General features: G+C 40.1%; 1 protein-coding gene and 1 long non-coding RNA gene across 2 annotated transcripts in view; one reads left to right on the top strand and one right to left on the bottom strand.

The window, feature by feature from the left end:
* Nucleotides 1-2,934, top strand: part of LOC147817945 (uncharacterized) — a 10,950-nt gene extending 8,016 nt beyond the window's left edge. The window contains exon 4 of the long non-coding RNA XR_015438466.1: nucleotides 2,182-2,934. This is a non-coding gene — a long non-coding RNA (uncharacterized LOC147817945). The remainder of the gene's footprint in view (nucleotides 1-2,181) is intronic.
* LOC111669812 (myosin-7) lies at nucleotides 2,155-15,550 on the bottom strand. Its single transcript, XM_023426267.2, has 38 exons — nucleotides 15,480-15,550; nucleotides 15,122-15,334; nucleotides 14,776-14,919; nucleotides 14,488-14,644; nucleotides 14,365-14,392; nucleotides 13,834-13,936; nucleotides 13,635-13,727; nucleotides 13,499-13,562; nucleotides 13,310-13,408; nucleotides 13,096-13,199; nucleotides 12,387-12,525; nucleotides 12,185-12,303; nucleotides 11,880-12,029; nucleotides 11,626-11,796; nucleotides 11,227-11,536; nucleotides 11,003-11,079; nucleotides 10,666-10,871; nucleotides 10,464-10,587; nucleotides 9,643-9,779; nucleotides 9,274-9,529; nucleotides 8,903-9,145; nucleotides 8,638-8,814; nucleotides 8,380-8,525; nucleotides 8,171-8,261; nucleotides 7,700-8,089; nucleotides 7,454-7,580; nucleotides 7,129-7,247; nucleotides 6,792-6,988; nucleotides 6,370-6,553; nucleotides 5,963-6,128; nucleotides 5,739-5,863; nucleotides 5,348-5,656; nucleotides 5,053-5,256; nucleotides 4,630-4,926; nucleotides 3,823-3,927; nucleotides 3,482-3,577; nucleotides 3,092-3,226; nucleotides 2,155-2,270 (listed from the first exon to the last, which is right to left on the bottom strand). Exons 2-38 carry the CDS (start codon nucleotides 15,320-15,322, stop codon nucleotides 2,250-2,252), a joined length of 5,814 nt encoding a protein of 1,937 aa, XP_023282035.1. The 5' UTR covers nucleotides 15,323-15,334; nucleotides 15,480-15,550; the 3' UTR covers nucleotides 2,155-2,249.

Here is a 15,550-nt window from a genome sequence, read left to right as displayed (position 1 = left end):
TACTTCTCTTATACTACATCAACAGACAGAGCAGATCAGCACTGTTTCTTCTTGGAAGTTCTTCTTCCAGCTAGTGTCAGCTAGTGTCTTGGTGGCAAATCCCTTGTTATTTTGCTATTATACATCTGTTCATCAAATAAATTATAGTCTTATATTTTCAAGACTTTCAAGAACTGGGTGACATTATGTTTACAGTGTCAGTATTTTGACATGATGGAAATTACACTATATTTGAGAAAAGTGTTGAACAAGTTAATTTGTAGTAGAATCTGGTTAAATTATTAAACATCACTGGATGATTTTTTTAAAATTCAATTTTCAGGGGAAACAATAAAAGATTGTGGGATTTAAAAGAAACTTTTTAAGATATTTTTGTACAATATTTGTTGCTGCTACACTTTCAGGCCTGTTCGTGTTACACACACCAACTTGATATACCAGAACAGCTATTAAAATTCATGTGTGTCTCGACAGTGAAGAAAGGAAAAAAAAGAAAAATTTTGTCAGAGTGTTGAAAACATCTCTGCAACAATAGAAAGTCAGACACAGTTCAGAGTGTCGGCACCAGGTGGCAGGAGTGAACCACTTTACATCAGAACCTTTTCCCACTCGTCACCCTCCACATTGAACAATGCTGCACATGCTGTTGTTCATGTGGTAAGTTTTTGTTCTAATGCAGATGCACTGTGTGTGTATATCTGTGTGTGTGTGTGTGTGTGTTTTCACTTCCTTTTGAGCTTTCTATTGCTAACCCTGTCTTAATTTACTGAAGTACTGTACATTTACAAACTGGGTGATATTTTTCATTAGTGATAAAGTGAAAGCTGGAAATTTTAACATTCTGGGCTCTATTTTCTTGAAACAGGATGCAGACAGAATAAATAATCCGCCAACACAAATAAGCTTGATCAGACATTTCTTTGCAACTTTGGTGTCCATAGGCGCTGACACAAACCAGGCACAACAACACGAAGGAGAGGCTGAATTCATTATTAGTGTATAGAATACAGACTCAACAGATGGAGTCGGGGCGAGCTTCAGTAATGACCAATCTCATGAGCTTATCTCATTCCCTTTTAAAAGCAGCAGCGAGGGCAAGAGACTGAGGACTATGAACGAAACAATCTGAAGTTCCATAAAAATACACAATATCTCAAAAATATTTATACATCGCCCACAATATACTGTCAGTCGATGCTGTCATCGACAGGCAGCTGATGTGCGTTGGTGCAGCAGCAATTAAGTTTGAGGCAAATTAATTTAAACTCTGCTGTTCTTCTCCTCTGCATATTTGAAAACACTGATTTATGTCTTTAAAGTACAAGAAACATATTTCAGAGTATTTGGAAGACTTCCTTCCTTATTCATCCACTTGAAGATAATGAAATATCCCTTTCTTAAAACATACAAATACAAAGTGGCATTTGGAGGTTATTTAGAAAAAGGCACAAGGTCAGTTCACATCAAATCCCGGTGTCTCACCAAAAGATTTAAATAATTAATGAAGGTTTCCACTCCGTGTCAGTGGTGCATAATCTGTCAATAAAAGCTTTCCACTCCGATTAGGAAGACACAGAACAGTAGCACTGACGTTTCTGCACAACTCCCGGTCACAGGATCATGTGGATCCTAGACAACGTTGTTGGTAATCTTTTTAAGTCTTAAGATGTAATTTGATGTGTATGAATCTGCAGTAGATGAAAAAATTGTAGCAAATGGAAAGAGGCCATACTTAGATAATTAATAAATAATTTAGAGTTGTTTGATTTTGGAGAGGTCTCTGTGTGTGCCACGCAAATTTCCCTGCATCTGCGTTTGCAACAAGATGGTCTGAGCAGGTTTTGCTCCAAAATGAGAAAACAATATTGGACTGCACCACCCAATTAGCACAAAGACAGCCTATCCTCTTCTTCCACTTTGGTGCAAACATGTACGTTTGGTGCCTGGAAATTTCCAAACAGGCACAGATGCAAAAAAAAAAATAGACCTGTGCCCAAGGGAAACTGCATACAAAGTGTTTGCTCTGGTGAACAGGAAAATAGAGCCCATTGAATTTGACCTATACATTATATGACAGGTCTGTCTTCTGCTGACTATCTTAAACTTAACATGGAGCATTGTTCCTGGTTGAAATGAATGAGGACTCTACACAACTTGGATGCACTTTGCTTTATTCTACAGTTACTTTGGAGACAAAGGGGACTACAGCACAGGAGATCCCAAAGCTCTTAGGTGGCCGTCTGTGAGTTTCACTCCTCATCTAGCCCTTTCTGTGATGATAGAGAGTAGACAGAGAGACGGATTAGAGACAAAAGACCAGCAAGACTCAACAAGTGTTACACAAGGTAGTACACCAAAACTGCATTTTGTAATGTTGAAGATGTTAGAAGTTAATGCTTTTTTAATGTCAGCATTTCCTCATTGAGGCATATTGGCTTCACAAATGTTCAAGAAAAGTCATGTTGAATTTGTACAATTGGAAAAATAATTCAGTACTGAATGTATTTTGAGAAAAGCTAAGATTATATGTATCATATATTGAAATTCATATAACATTTGAAGAGCCAAGCTTATCTTCAGTAAGTTTCAAGCCACAGTTTTTCCATGAAGCATTGTTTGGCATCTTTATTTGGTTTATTTGCCCTTACTTTGATTTGATTGGTTGGTAATGTTTATTGCTGTCTCTGCATTCACAAAGAATCTCTGTGATGAAGACATTATAGTAAAAATCCTGGGTTGAGTCTGGACAGGCACCTTTTCTACATAACATTTCGCTCTTCCCTCATTTTCGGACCCATCTTTACTGTCAACTCACTAACAAAGCTGTCATGGAGCCTTCCCTGTGACAAAAATTATATTATCACTAACCCCATTAAATTACACTTACAATTAACCAAATCCAGAAAAGCAAAATAAAAAAGATCTGTACAAAGACTGGTTTGATTTATTTCTACCATTAAAAGTTATGTTCTATCACTACAGATTTTGCATTACATATAAAACACAACTTGAAATGGATTGCATTGGAATTCATTATTGTGTAGGACAGTTCTGTGTATAAAGTGTGTTGAAATACAGAGGAGCTTCCTACCTTTGAGCCCACATCACGGCTCTTGGCGCGCAGCTTGTTGACCTGAGACTCGGCGATGTCGGCTCGCTCTTCAGCCTCGTCCAGCTCGTGCTGCAGCTTACGGAACTTGGTCAGATGAGTATTGGCCTGCTCCTCCTGCAGGATTCAACAAAAACGCAGAACACATTACAGTACTACAATCATCATCAACTGAAAGGGACAGCTACACAAATAATCACAGTCTCTTTGTTTACAAGTTAGGTCTAAAACAAGTCACTGTGGAAGTATTTTAGCGTCACAGCATGACAAAATATTAAACTGTATAAGATAAAGATGTGGTATGAACTGTAACTATGAAGCTTATAGACGTTGAACACACAAACACAAACAAGTTTTCCAGCCCACACTTACAGCTTCCTCAGCAGTTCTCTTGTAAGCTTTGACTTTCAGCTGCAGTTTGTCAACCAGATCCTGCAGACGCGCAATATTCTTGCGGTCTTCCTCAGTCTGTATAAATCAGGAGAATAGGAAAAGACTCGTAAGTTCAGTAAGGAGCACTGTCTTTGTTTTCCACCTTAATTTCTCCAAAAATAAAGTATGGATAAGTAGGTATGGTATAGCAGAAGACTGGACAGACAATGGATATGCATGAGCAGGTAAGAAGACCACTATAAACAGTATACATTGTAAGGAAGAAAATACACAAGACTTATTGGCAAATGTATAGATTATGGAAAGAAACAAAAACTGACCTGGTATGTGAGCTCCTTGATGCGTCTTTCATATTTACGGATTCCCTTTATAGCTTCGCTGCTCTTCTTCTGCTCTAACTCCACTTCATTTTCAAGCTCCCTCACCTGAAAACATCAGAAAATCATATATTGGGAATTCACCTGTCCACAAGAAGCTCAAAGCTCCATTAATCAATATATTTTAACGTTGATTGAGATAACTGAAATGAGAAAGGTACAGTGTACAGTACCTGCCCATAATCAAACAGCAGACAGGCAAAGCTAGAAACTACTTGGTCAAGAAATTGACCAGCTAGCAAACTAAAGACTAAAGATGTATATTTTGCTCAGGATTAACAGACCAGGGAATGATGAACATATGTTTGTGCCCAGAAACTAGACTGTGATGGGATTATAATGTTGATCAACAATCTTTAGAGTTTTTACTCAGAATTGTGCAGAAAGTGATGGTAACTCAGATAACCACTTTCTACAACGTTAGTGAGCAGAAAAGCCTCTCAGAATTAACAGCACGTCGAACCTTGAGGTGGATGCTACAACAGCATAAGACCAGATCAGGTTCCACATCACATCATCAACCAAGACGCTCGCCAAAACTGGACACTAATGGTGAGGGGAATGTTTTTTTTGACACTCTTTGGGCCCCTTAATACCAATCAATCATGGTTTGAATGCCACAGCCTATCTGAGTATTGTTGCTGACCATGTTCGTCCCTTTATGGCCACAATTTACCATATAATGTTTACTTCTAGCAGATAATACACTAAATCATAAAATAAATTTGTATACTGGCGAATTTCTCTTACCCTGGCCTCGAGCTTCTGCACCTGCTTCTTGCCTCCCTTCATGGCGATCTGTTCAGCTTCATCCAGACGGTGCTGCAGGTCTTTAATGGTTTGCTCCATGTTCTTCTTCATGCGCTCCAGGTGAGCGCTGGTGTCCTGCTCTTTCTTCAGCTCCTCTGCCATCATGGCAGCATCAGTAATGGCCTTCTTGGCCTTTTCCTCTGCGTTTCTGCACTCCTGCACTGCTTCCTCCAATTCAGTTTGAAGCTGGGATGCATCAATCTCAAGTTTCTTCTTCTGGTTTATCAGGCTGGTGTTCTACATATATTTGAGATGTGAGAAAGGGTCCATAGTTACACTTAAGAAATAGTGATAATTTTGAGTTCTTTGTAATGTCCAAGATTGAATCATCTGAAATGATTGCAATGAATGATTAGGTCTCACCTGTGAGTGCAGTAGCTGCACCCTCTCACTAACATCCAGCAGCTCTTGCTCAGCAAGTTTGCGACTTCTTTCGGTTTGCTCCAGAGCAGCCCTCAGTTCCTCCAGCTCAGCCTGAAGCAGGTTGTTGCGCCTCTCAACGATGGCAATGTTCTCTTTAAGATCATCATTGGCCCGAACAGATTCATTGAGCTGAATTTGGCAATCCTGAATGAGATGACATCAATCACATTAATGTTTATAAACAGTTTGAATATGAAACATCTTAAGAAAGCGAGCCTTTCCTTTACTAGTTTACCTTCAGATGCGCATGAACAGATTTAAGTTGTTTCTGGGCCTCAGCTGCCTGCCTGTTGGCCTGGCTGAGCTGGATCTCCATCTCATTGAGGTCTCCCTCCATCTTCTTCTTCAGACGCAGGGCCTCATTCCTGCTGCGACACTCAGCTTCCAGAGAGCTTTGTAGGGTATCAATGGTCCTCTGCAGGTTCCTCTTGCACTGCTCCATCTCCTCATCTTTCTCAGCTAGTTTGCGTTCAATGTCAGCTTTAACTTGATTGAACTCTAACTGGGCTCTTAGAATCTTACCCTCTTCATGCTCCAGGGAGGCCTGGTGGGCAGGAGAGTACAGACTTTTAACATAACAGCAGTCAGTGTTACTGTAAAATCTACTCATAGAGGAAGACCAGTACCTCAGCTTCCTCAAGAGCAGACTGGATCTCATTCTTCTCCTGTTCCAGTTGCTTCCGTAATTTCTCAAGTTCATGGATGCTCTTACCTCCCTCACCAAGTTGCTCAGTGAGGTCAGATATCTCCTCTGTAGGATGTAAAATAGTGTGATTACGATGGCTTTGCAATTAACTCTGTAAAGTATGTCTACAGAAACCTGACCAGAAACCCTGGTAGTAAATCTTACCCTGTAAGTTCTTGTTTTCTCTCTTCATGGTCTCCAGGTGATCCAGAGACTCCTCGTAAGAGTTCTTCAGCTTGAAGAGTTCAGTGCTCAGAGCCCTGGCCTCCTTCTGAGAGCTCTCCAGCTCACACTGAGACTCTTCATACTTCTGCTTCCACTCAGACAGGACCTGCAGTGAATAGAAAGACCAACAGTAAGTGGATATGTGCTGCATGAATGGAGACAGGACTACAGGTTTGGGAGTGCACTGTGTATGAAACAATTAAAGTGGAAAGATATAAAGTTTAATAAACACATTTCACTGGGAAATATCAAAAGGTCAAATAAAAGATTCATCCAATCTATAGGTGTGAGAGACTACGCTACCAATTCATATGTTTGGTGCACAGGAATTATCAGCAGTACTTCACCTTGTCAAAGTTTCGTTGCTTCTTGTCCAGAGCAGCAGCAGCAGCATTAGACCTCTCCACATCCACCATGAGATCTTCAATCTCATTCTGCAGTCTGTGTTTGGTCTTCTCCAGAGAGGAGCATTTAGCATTCACTGCTTCAACAGCCTCCTCAGCGTCCTGCAGACGCTGAGCCAGCTTTTTCCTAAAGAAATCAATCATTCAAATTATTTAATGTTCCTGCAGTTGTGCCTGTTGGATAACACAATTGTATAAAAAATCAACCACTTTGGCTGTTTAGTCATCTAACAGACAAACTTTTTGTTCGTCTTATATTTTAGTAGGAACATAACACAAACAAAAAGCTGACCCGATAGATGAAGTAAAATGTCTTTTTAGGAATTACAGATTAAATAATGAATTTGCATCATAAACTGTCTTACTTGGCCTCTTCCAGTTCCTCAGTCCTCTGGATGGCATCGGTTTCATACTTAGTTCTCCACTGAGCCACCTCAGAGTTGGCCTTTGACATGCTGCGCTGCAGTTCAGCCTTGGCCTCCTGCTCCTCCTCATACTGCTCCCTGAGCAGGTCACAGTCATGACGAGAAGACTGCACTGCATGGGCCAGAGCACTCTTTGCCTGTTGAAACAAAATCATATGAATGAGTAACACCCAAGCAGCAACCTTGGGGCCTGAAAAATGAAGCCATCAAGGGCCAAGAACTGCAGTTCCTCTAATGACCACTTGAATTAAATGAACGCAATGCAACCTGATTTTACCTTGGTCTCCTCTTCCAGTTGTCTCTTTAAGTCTTCAATCTGTTGAGTGTAAGACATTTTTCCTCTTGTGAGTTGAGACACCAGGGAATCCTTCTCCTCCAGTTGCCGTAAGAGCTCACCTAGTAATTTGGAAAATGCAGAGTGTCATTGTCTGTGTCCTTTTTTTTTTTACCTATATTAAACATTTTGTTTTTTCTGTTTGTTTTTTTTACAGAAAACCTCAAAGATTTTTTTTTTTTTTTTAAGTTTGAAAACATTTTGTAAACAAAAATTGTCAGCTATCAAATACTTGGGTATCAGTTTGTAACAATTGCAAAAATAGTACCATTTTCAGTTTGAAGCTTTGCTTTTTGCATATTGAAGTCATTGATGCAGCGTTGAGCCTCTTCAAACTTGGTCTTGTATTCATTCATCTGATCTTCCGTAGTCCTACATGTCTTCTCTAGATTTGTCTGAAATAAATCACATCAAAACAAGAATTTTAAATACACCCCACCCCTTGCACACTAAATACCTACTTATGTTTGCTATGTCAACATTAACACTAAATTATTCAGTCAGTTGAGCTAACCTTTGTCTTCACAATATGTTCCATATTGGAGACCACATCATCCAGCTCTAGTTTGAGCTCACTCTTCTCCTTCTCCAGTTTCTGCTTGACTCTCTGCAGGTTGTCAATCTGCTCTCCCAGGTCAGCAACACTGTCAGCTTGTTTCTTCCTGAGCGTGGCAGCGGTGGCTTCATGCTGCAGAGTGGCCTCTTCAAGGTCTCTGCGGAGTTTCTGGAACTCAGCCTCCCTCTTCTTGTTCATCTCAATCTGGGCAGATGTTGCTCCACCAGCCTCCTCCAGCCTCTCACTGATCTCCTCCAGCTCTCTGGCCAAGTCTGCTCTCTGCTTCTCCACTTTGGCTCGAGCAGCTCGCTCTGCCTCAAGCTCTTCTTCCAGCTCTTCAATGCGGGCCTGTTGAGCCATAATTATTTAGTCACTCTTACTATTGAGCTTTTACCAATTTTTAACCAGTACATGTGAGTCATTCATTACCTGCAGCTCTTTCAGTTTCTTTTGGAGCTGAATGGCAATGGCCTGCTCATCCTCTATTTTACTATTCAGCTGACTGACTTCAAAGTCTTTCCTGTGGTAAAATAGGGAAATAGTAAAAGCTAGAGCAACTGTATAGCAGTATCAGCATTATTGTATCCTTTTTCATATCTGTATTGTAAGAAATACATGCCTACATAAAGAATAATTACTTTTTCAGATGCTCCTCAAGTTGTTGCTTGTCATTCTCCAGGTCCATGAGGCTCTCCTGGGTCAGTTTCAGATCACCCTCCAGCTTCCTCTTTGCTCTTTCAAGATCCATTCTTACTTTCTTCTCTTGTTCCAAAGAACCTTCAAGCTGGATTATATCATTAGAAAAGGTCACAATTTTCATCAACATGTTTTGGACAGAGAATTACCTTTCTAAACATATTTAAAATGATGGAGACAACAAGCTTTTAAATACATACATCATCTACTTGCTGCTCCAGCTTGGACTTGGCCTTGGTCAGAGAGTTGACTTTGTCTTCTTCACTCTGCAGGTCATCCAGTGTTTGCTGATGAGCTTCCTGTAAGGCTTTCTTTTCCTTGGTCAACTTGGCAATGATTTCATCCAGAGCTGCCATCTCCTCGACCAGGTTCTTCACCTGCAAATTGATAAATACTGTAGTTATTGTAAACAAGATAAAAACATGTCACTTGTTCATGCACTAGCATGCTGGGGAGTTGTCATACCTTGTTCTCAGTGGCATGTTTCTCTTTCTCCACTTTGGCCAGAGTTAACTCTAAGTCGTCAATGTCCTTCTTTAACTCAGAGCACTCATCCTCCAACTTCCGCTTCTTTGCTGTCAGTTCAGCGTTCATCTCCTCCTCATCCTCGAGTCTCTCAGATAGCTCTTTGGCTTTTGCCTCCATCTGAATTTTGTGTTTGATCAGCCCCTCACATCTTTCTTCGGCATCTGCAAGATTGTCTTGCTCCTGAAATCAAATCGTTATTAAATAGATAACATTCTAACACATGATAAGTTGCATGTATGCATTATTTTATGTATGGTTTAATGAATATTTTGACATCTAATCATTAGAAAACCCTTCATTATACTTACAGCCTGGACTTGGAGCTGCAGGTCATTCTTCTCTTGGAGAAGTGATACCATTTTCTCCTCTAGTTCCTTCCTACGAGCTTCAGACTTTGCATAAGCTTCTTTCAGCTTCAGGAATTCTTCCTTCATGTTGGCCATCTCCTTTTCTGCCTCAGCAGATCTCAGCAGTGGTTTAATCTTAAAGAACAGCTTCATCCAGGGCCAATTCTTGACCCCCATGAAGGCACGGATGTTCCACTGGATCACCAATAGTGCATCTCTGGCCAAGATCAACCAAAGTTATTACTATGACTTCATACAAAAAAAGATCATTATGAATAATCATAATCATTTACTTGGTTTTATTTATTTTAAATGGATGATTCCTCTGACCTCCTTTCAACAATCTTCTGGAATTCCACTCTTGCCAGGAGACCTCTTGATCTCGCTTGGATTCCAGTGATAATGAGTGACAAACGGTCATCCCTCATTTCCTCCAGTTGCCCAAGAAGACCAGCCTTGAAGAACACCTTTAGGAGCATGTCACAGCAGGTAAATGTTCACCAGGTGTTACACTTAATGGTTCCCACTTTAGTAAATTTTTCTGCCATAGGCTTGTTTGGTCCTGTAAGACCAGTAGCTTAAGATGGCAAATATTAACTAATTCTCACAAACTTAAGATATATTGCTGTGAAAAAAATTCAGTCAGTGTAGTAACTTGATGACTCCTCTCTACTTACTCTTCTACTACTTTTCACATTTACCATTTTCCTGCAGTTGTCACTTGTCACAATGCTTACTGTTCAACAAAAGTTATATAATCTTGCTTCAAAGGACCAATGTGTAGGATCTACTGGCATCTGGTGAGGTGGCAGATTGCAACCAACTCAATACCCCTTCCCTCACTCTTCCCCCTTCCAAGCTTGTATGAGAACCTTTGGTGGTCCTCAGGTAACGAAAAAGCCAGTATTGGGTTTGTCCATGCTGGGCTACTGTAGAAACATTACAGGATGGTGGATTCTAAGTGAACGTAAACACAGCATCTCTTAATTTCATCTGATTATACACTAATGAAAACGTCATTATGAATATTATACCCCCTAAATCCTACACTCTGGTCCTATAACTGTTCACTAGTGTTTACTGTTTATGTTTCTGGACATATTAGACAATTTAACATATATGTGCTTTGCTTTTTCCCTTTTATTGATTACCTTAGTGTGTCCAAACTTGTATTGATTGTGATCAATATCCAGAGACCCAAGAAGTTTCTCAGCTCCCTTCCTGCTGTCAATGAACTGACCGTCGGGGATGGCAGCAGGATTCAGGATGCGATATCTAGAAAATCAAGAAAGACTTATATTTCTATTTTCTTTGGGAATTATATAGTAACAGAAAAATGGCGTGAGATAATACCTCTGTTTGAAATCTCCGTAGAGGATCCTGTTGGGGAAGCCCTTTCTGCAGATCCTGATGCCTTCCAGCACACCGTTACAGCGCAGCTGGTGCATCACCAGTGGATTCTCCATGGCCCCAGGAGTCTTGGTCTCGTTGGGGATGATGCAGCGTACAAAGTGAGGGTGAGTAGACCTCAAGTTGGTCATCAGCTTGTTCAGGTTCTCCTGTTGAGGTAATCAAAAGTTTTTTTTTTAAAGTGTAGGTTATTGTGAAGTATACCTTTAACTTATAAGTGCAAAATGATGTTTCTGTCATTATTTTCCATATGAAGTAGTCATTGTTTGTCTTTACGAACCCTGTGCAAGGCAGAAACAGTTTGGAAGGATGAGCCCTTCTTCTTGCTTCCTCCTTTGCTGCCTTTTCCACTTTCAGCTAATAAAACATTAGCATTAACAGTCTCATTAGGTTGCAATAATAGACACAGGCTGCAGTTAGTCTTGCAGTTCTCACAATTAAACATTTTATAAAATATTGACATTTCCAGTGGAGGTTAATATAGTACATTTACTTTATTCTTACATGATTCTGCTCCAGAATAATTTGCGAAGAGGATACTCAACATCTTGAGAGAAGACTTCTGGTAGAGTCCTACAACCGTCTCATTCAGTGGATCCTTGTTCTTCACCAGCCAGTTGTTGATATTGTAATCAACAGTTCCAGCGTAGTGCATCAGGGCAAAATGGGCCTCTGGTTTTCCTTTGACAATTCTTGGCTTCTGGAAGTTGTTGGATTTCCCCAGATGATTGTCATAGAGCTTAGCTTTAAAGGTGGAGTCAGAGGCTTTGGGAAACATGCACTCCTCTTCAAGGATAGACATGATACCCATGGGCTGAGGAGATGAAAAGATAAAGTAAAATGAGTTATATAATGTCAGTAATCTTGATTTATTCATGTCTGAACATTTAGCCTGTCCCTCACCTTTTCAATCAGGTCAATACAGGCCTGCAAATCCATACCAAAATCTATGAAGGTCCATTCAATGCCCTCTTTCTTGTACTCTTCCTGCTCCAGCACAAACATGTGGTGGTTGAAAAACTGTTGCAGTTTTTCATTGGTGAAGTTGATGCACAGTTGCTCAAAGGTGTTGAACTGGAAAGCAAAAAAATACCAATTTATTTATTATCTAATGATTCATATTATGTTGAAAGAGGTCTGGTCTGGATGTCACTTACATCAAAGATCTCAAATCCAGCAATGTCCAGCACACCAATAAAGTATTGGCGAGGCTGCTTGGTGTCCAGGGATTGGTTGATTCTCACCACCATCCACAGGAACATCTTCTCATACACTGACTTTGACAGTGCACCAATAGCATAGTAAACCTGAGAAAAAGAAATCCAAACTTTAAAAGATACAGTAAATAGCGAGAGTTGTACACTGGATGTTGCTTTCTTCATCATCATCATCATCATCATCATCATCATCATCATCATCATCATCATCATAATTCAGTGGACATTCAGCTCTTCATTCTTACCTGCTGGACATTTTGTCCCTTGGTGACCCACTCATTGCCTACTTTGACTCTTGGGTGACAGAGACCTTTGATGAGGTCAGCAGAGTTCAGGCCCATCAGATATGCGACTTTGTCAGCATCTGAGAACAAGAGTTAACCATTAAATCCTCCATGATTTACATCTCGTCTATCATCTCTCAAGGCTTCAGAGAGCTTCACTAACCTTCAGTGCCATCAGCCTCTGCCTGCTCCTCTCGCTGCTTCTGCTTGAACTTCATGTTACCATAATGCATGATGGCACCAGTCAGCTTGTAAATGCCATTCTTCTCTTCTTGCGTAAAGCCAAGCACATCAAAGGCATCCTGAATGAAAAGAGGGGGGATTATATTTGATACGTCACTGACTCTTTGCATTGTATCAGGCTAGTGACAGGAGGATAAGACAGCATATGCTCTCTGAGCCACCGGGATCACAGCCACATGAAATCATAGTTGGCATCTGACATCAGACATCTAATCCAGTCTATTCAGATATTTTTTTACTCTCACGCAGTGATCTCAATGACATTAAGTTTCATGATCCCATGCCAACAGCTATTGTTGTCACTGAGATTAATACTATTCATATTGAGGGTAGTAGTATTATTTTCAGTTTCTTTTTTCTCTATTTTCTCTTACACACATTAACTTGGATTCATTCATTTTTTTCTCATCTTCCTCTTTCCTGCTTTTTTAAATTATTCTTTCTTTACAGTAAGATAACATGGTTGATCTCTTCATTTAATATATCTTTTTTAATCTTATTTAAAAAGAACAATAGATTTTATATTTTCTTCAACAGCTGTCAGCCGTAAAGCATGATTTTTAAGTAAACACCATGAGGTCACTATAAGATAATTCCATGAAAAGTCTTTGTGGTGCATCCCCACTCACATCAGTGGCCATCAGCTCTTCAGCATCATTGATGGAGGCCACGGTTGTCTCTCCTTGGGAGATGAAGGCGTAGTCATAGGGGTTGTTGGTGATGAGCAGCATCTCTGAAAAGGCAAAACAGATTTCTGTTCAGCCTTTTCATGCTGGAGATACTTTATAATAACATTTGAACTACCAGCATTTACTGGTCCAAAGATCAGTTCTTTTCATTTACCAAGAAGCTCAGGTTTCTTCTGAGACAGGATCTGGTAGAAGATGTGGTAGTCTCTCTCAGCCTTAAGCTGAAAGGTGACGCGGGACTTTTCCAGCAGATCTGTTGAAGATAATTTCATTATGTAGGTGAATGGCCAGTGGATTGTTGTCATTATGGGAGTAGTAGAAGTAGAGAAAAGAGACTACTCACATGTCTCAATATCAGCTGAGGCCAGTTTTCCACTGGCTGCAAAGTGAATTCGGATGAATTTGCCCTAAAATTTATGACAAAAAAAGTTAATATAGAAGAGGCACAAAGGGCTGTTTCATTACAGACAGAAACTTACAAATCTGGAAGAGTTGTCATTCCTGATGGTCTTGGCATTACCAAAGGCCTCTAGAGCAGGGTTAGCCTGGATGATCTGATCTTCAAGAGTACCCTAAAAGAATACAGGAGTGTAACATTTTGTCAAAGAGATAAACACTAAAGAAAACAGTGCAATGCACCAGTAAATGTTCTATTTTGTACAAATTCGGCACAGTAACCTTTTTATCAGAGCTCCCGTCTTTCTTCCCTCCAGCTGCGATGCTGGCAAAGTACTGGATGACTCTCTTGGTGTTGACAGTTTTCCCAGCACCAGATTCTCCACTGAAGACACAAATTATTTTTGATAAATTAACTAATAGGCAGGGAACATCAAATGCAACTAATCAAGCTGATTAAGTCTTGTTGTTAAGTTTTGATGAATCAACAGGATGCAGATACATAACAGTCTGTAAGTACTGATACACCTTTTCGTCTTTAGCGTGTGTTTTTCAGATCCGCTCCAACTTAACGAGACACGCCAGATAGGTTGTTACAAAATAAAGCTGTCTCCCAGCGTTAGCTCCAACTGTTATTATCCATAATTATTAGCCATGTTAATATTCAATCACAGTCAGGTCTTCTATTCTAATATGGAATAATAGACCACTTAAAATATAACATATATTAAAGGGAATAACTGGAACTAATCAGCACAAAATCACAATACAAATAATAATAAAATTTAACAAAGTCATGAAAAGAAAACTTACGTAATGAGAATTGACTGATTTTCTCTGTCTGAAAAAAAGAGAAGACAGAATCAGTCAAGGATCCTGGGATTCCTTAGCGTTTTCCATTTTTATGTGAAAGCAAAAAAACTGAAGGTACTTTACCAGTGAGCATGTACTGGTAGGCATTGTCAGAGATAGAAAAGATATGAGGAGGAGCTTCAGTCCTCTTCTTTCCTCTGTAGGCAACAACCACTTCTTTGTTGTAGACTGGCAGCCACTTGTAGGGGTTGACAGTCACACAGAACAGCCCAGAGTAGGTCTATGAGAATGAGAGAGCGAGAAAGGATTTAGGATAAAATTATATTAGGCACTGATATATGGATGTAGTTGTAGTATAAGTGAGGGGCACAATCTGTGGCTTATCATTTTTTTTTAAAGCTTTCAGCTCACATAGATCATCCATGCTGCGTAACGCTCTTTGAGGTTGAACAGCACAGCGGGCTCATGGAGGAAGGTGAACATCGCCATGTCTTCAATTTTATCAAACTTTGGCGGGTTCTGAGGGTGGACATCGCACTCCTTCACCGTGACAGTCTGAAAATGGAGATAATCAGTGTTAAAACAGTTATTGATCCTAAGGAAAACAAGTGCTGTGTAGGAGAGAGCACAGGATCTTTGTTCAGCAGTGTGTGTCTTCTATTATTTCTCTGCTATATGACTAAAAGACAAAATGGGCCTGAATCATCTCTTGGGAACCAGTTGCATCCAGGGAAGCTGTGCCTTCTGGCTCACTGACCTTCCCTCTCTCAGTCTGAGCAGTGACTTTATCCCCCTCACGGCTGGTGATGGAAGCCTTCACATACTCCTCATCAGTATCAGGAACGAAGCACTCCTTCTTCATGTCGAAGAGACGAGTCTGGGCCTCCAAACGCTCCTTGTCTGACTTCCTTAGGTACGGGGCTGCTGCCCCAAACTCTTTCATGGCAGCGTCACCCATTTTTCACCTTGTCTATGAAAAAAAATAATGTCAGTTGCAAATTAATCATATTGTGTGTGTAAGTGACGGCAGCTGTAGACAAAAAATATTTATTTCCTTTTGTCATATAATTTACTGCATTTAAATCAACACATTTTCATTTTTCAGAGTCTCTTACCTTACAAATCCTGACTGAGAGGAAAGATGTTTAATGGTCCTGAGGAAAGAAGTAATGAAAACTGATTAAAC

This window comes from Seriola lalandi, unplaced genomic scaffold (genome assembly GCF_002814215.2).
Source record: "Seriola lalandi dorsalis isolate HSWRI2012SDOR001 ecotype SW California unplaced genomic scaffold, Sedor1 jcf7180002054824, whole genome shotgun sequence".
Classification (NCBI taxonomy): Eukaryota; Metazoa; Chordata; class Actinopteri; order Carangiformes; family Carangidae; genus Seriola; species Seriola lalandi.
This window is presented reverse-complemented; position numbering and strand designations above follow the sequence as displayed.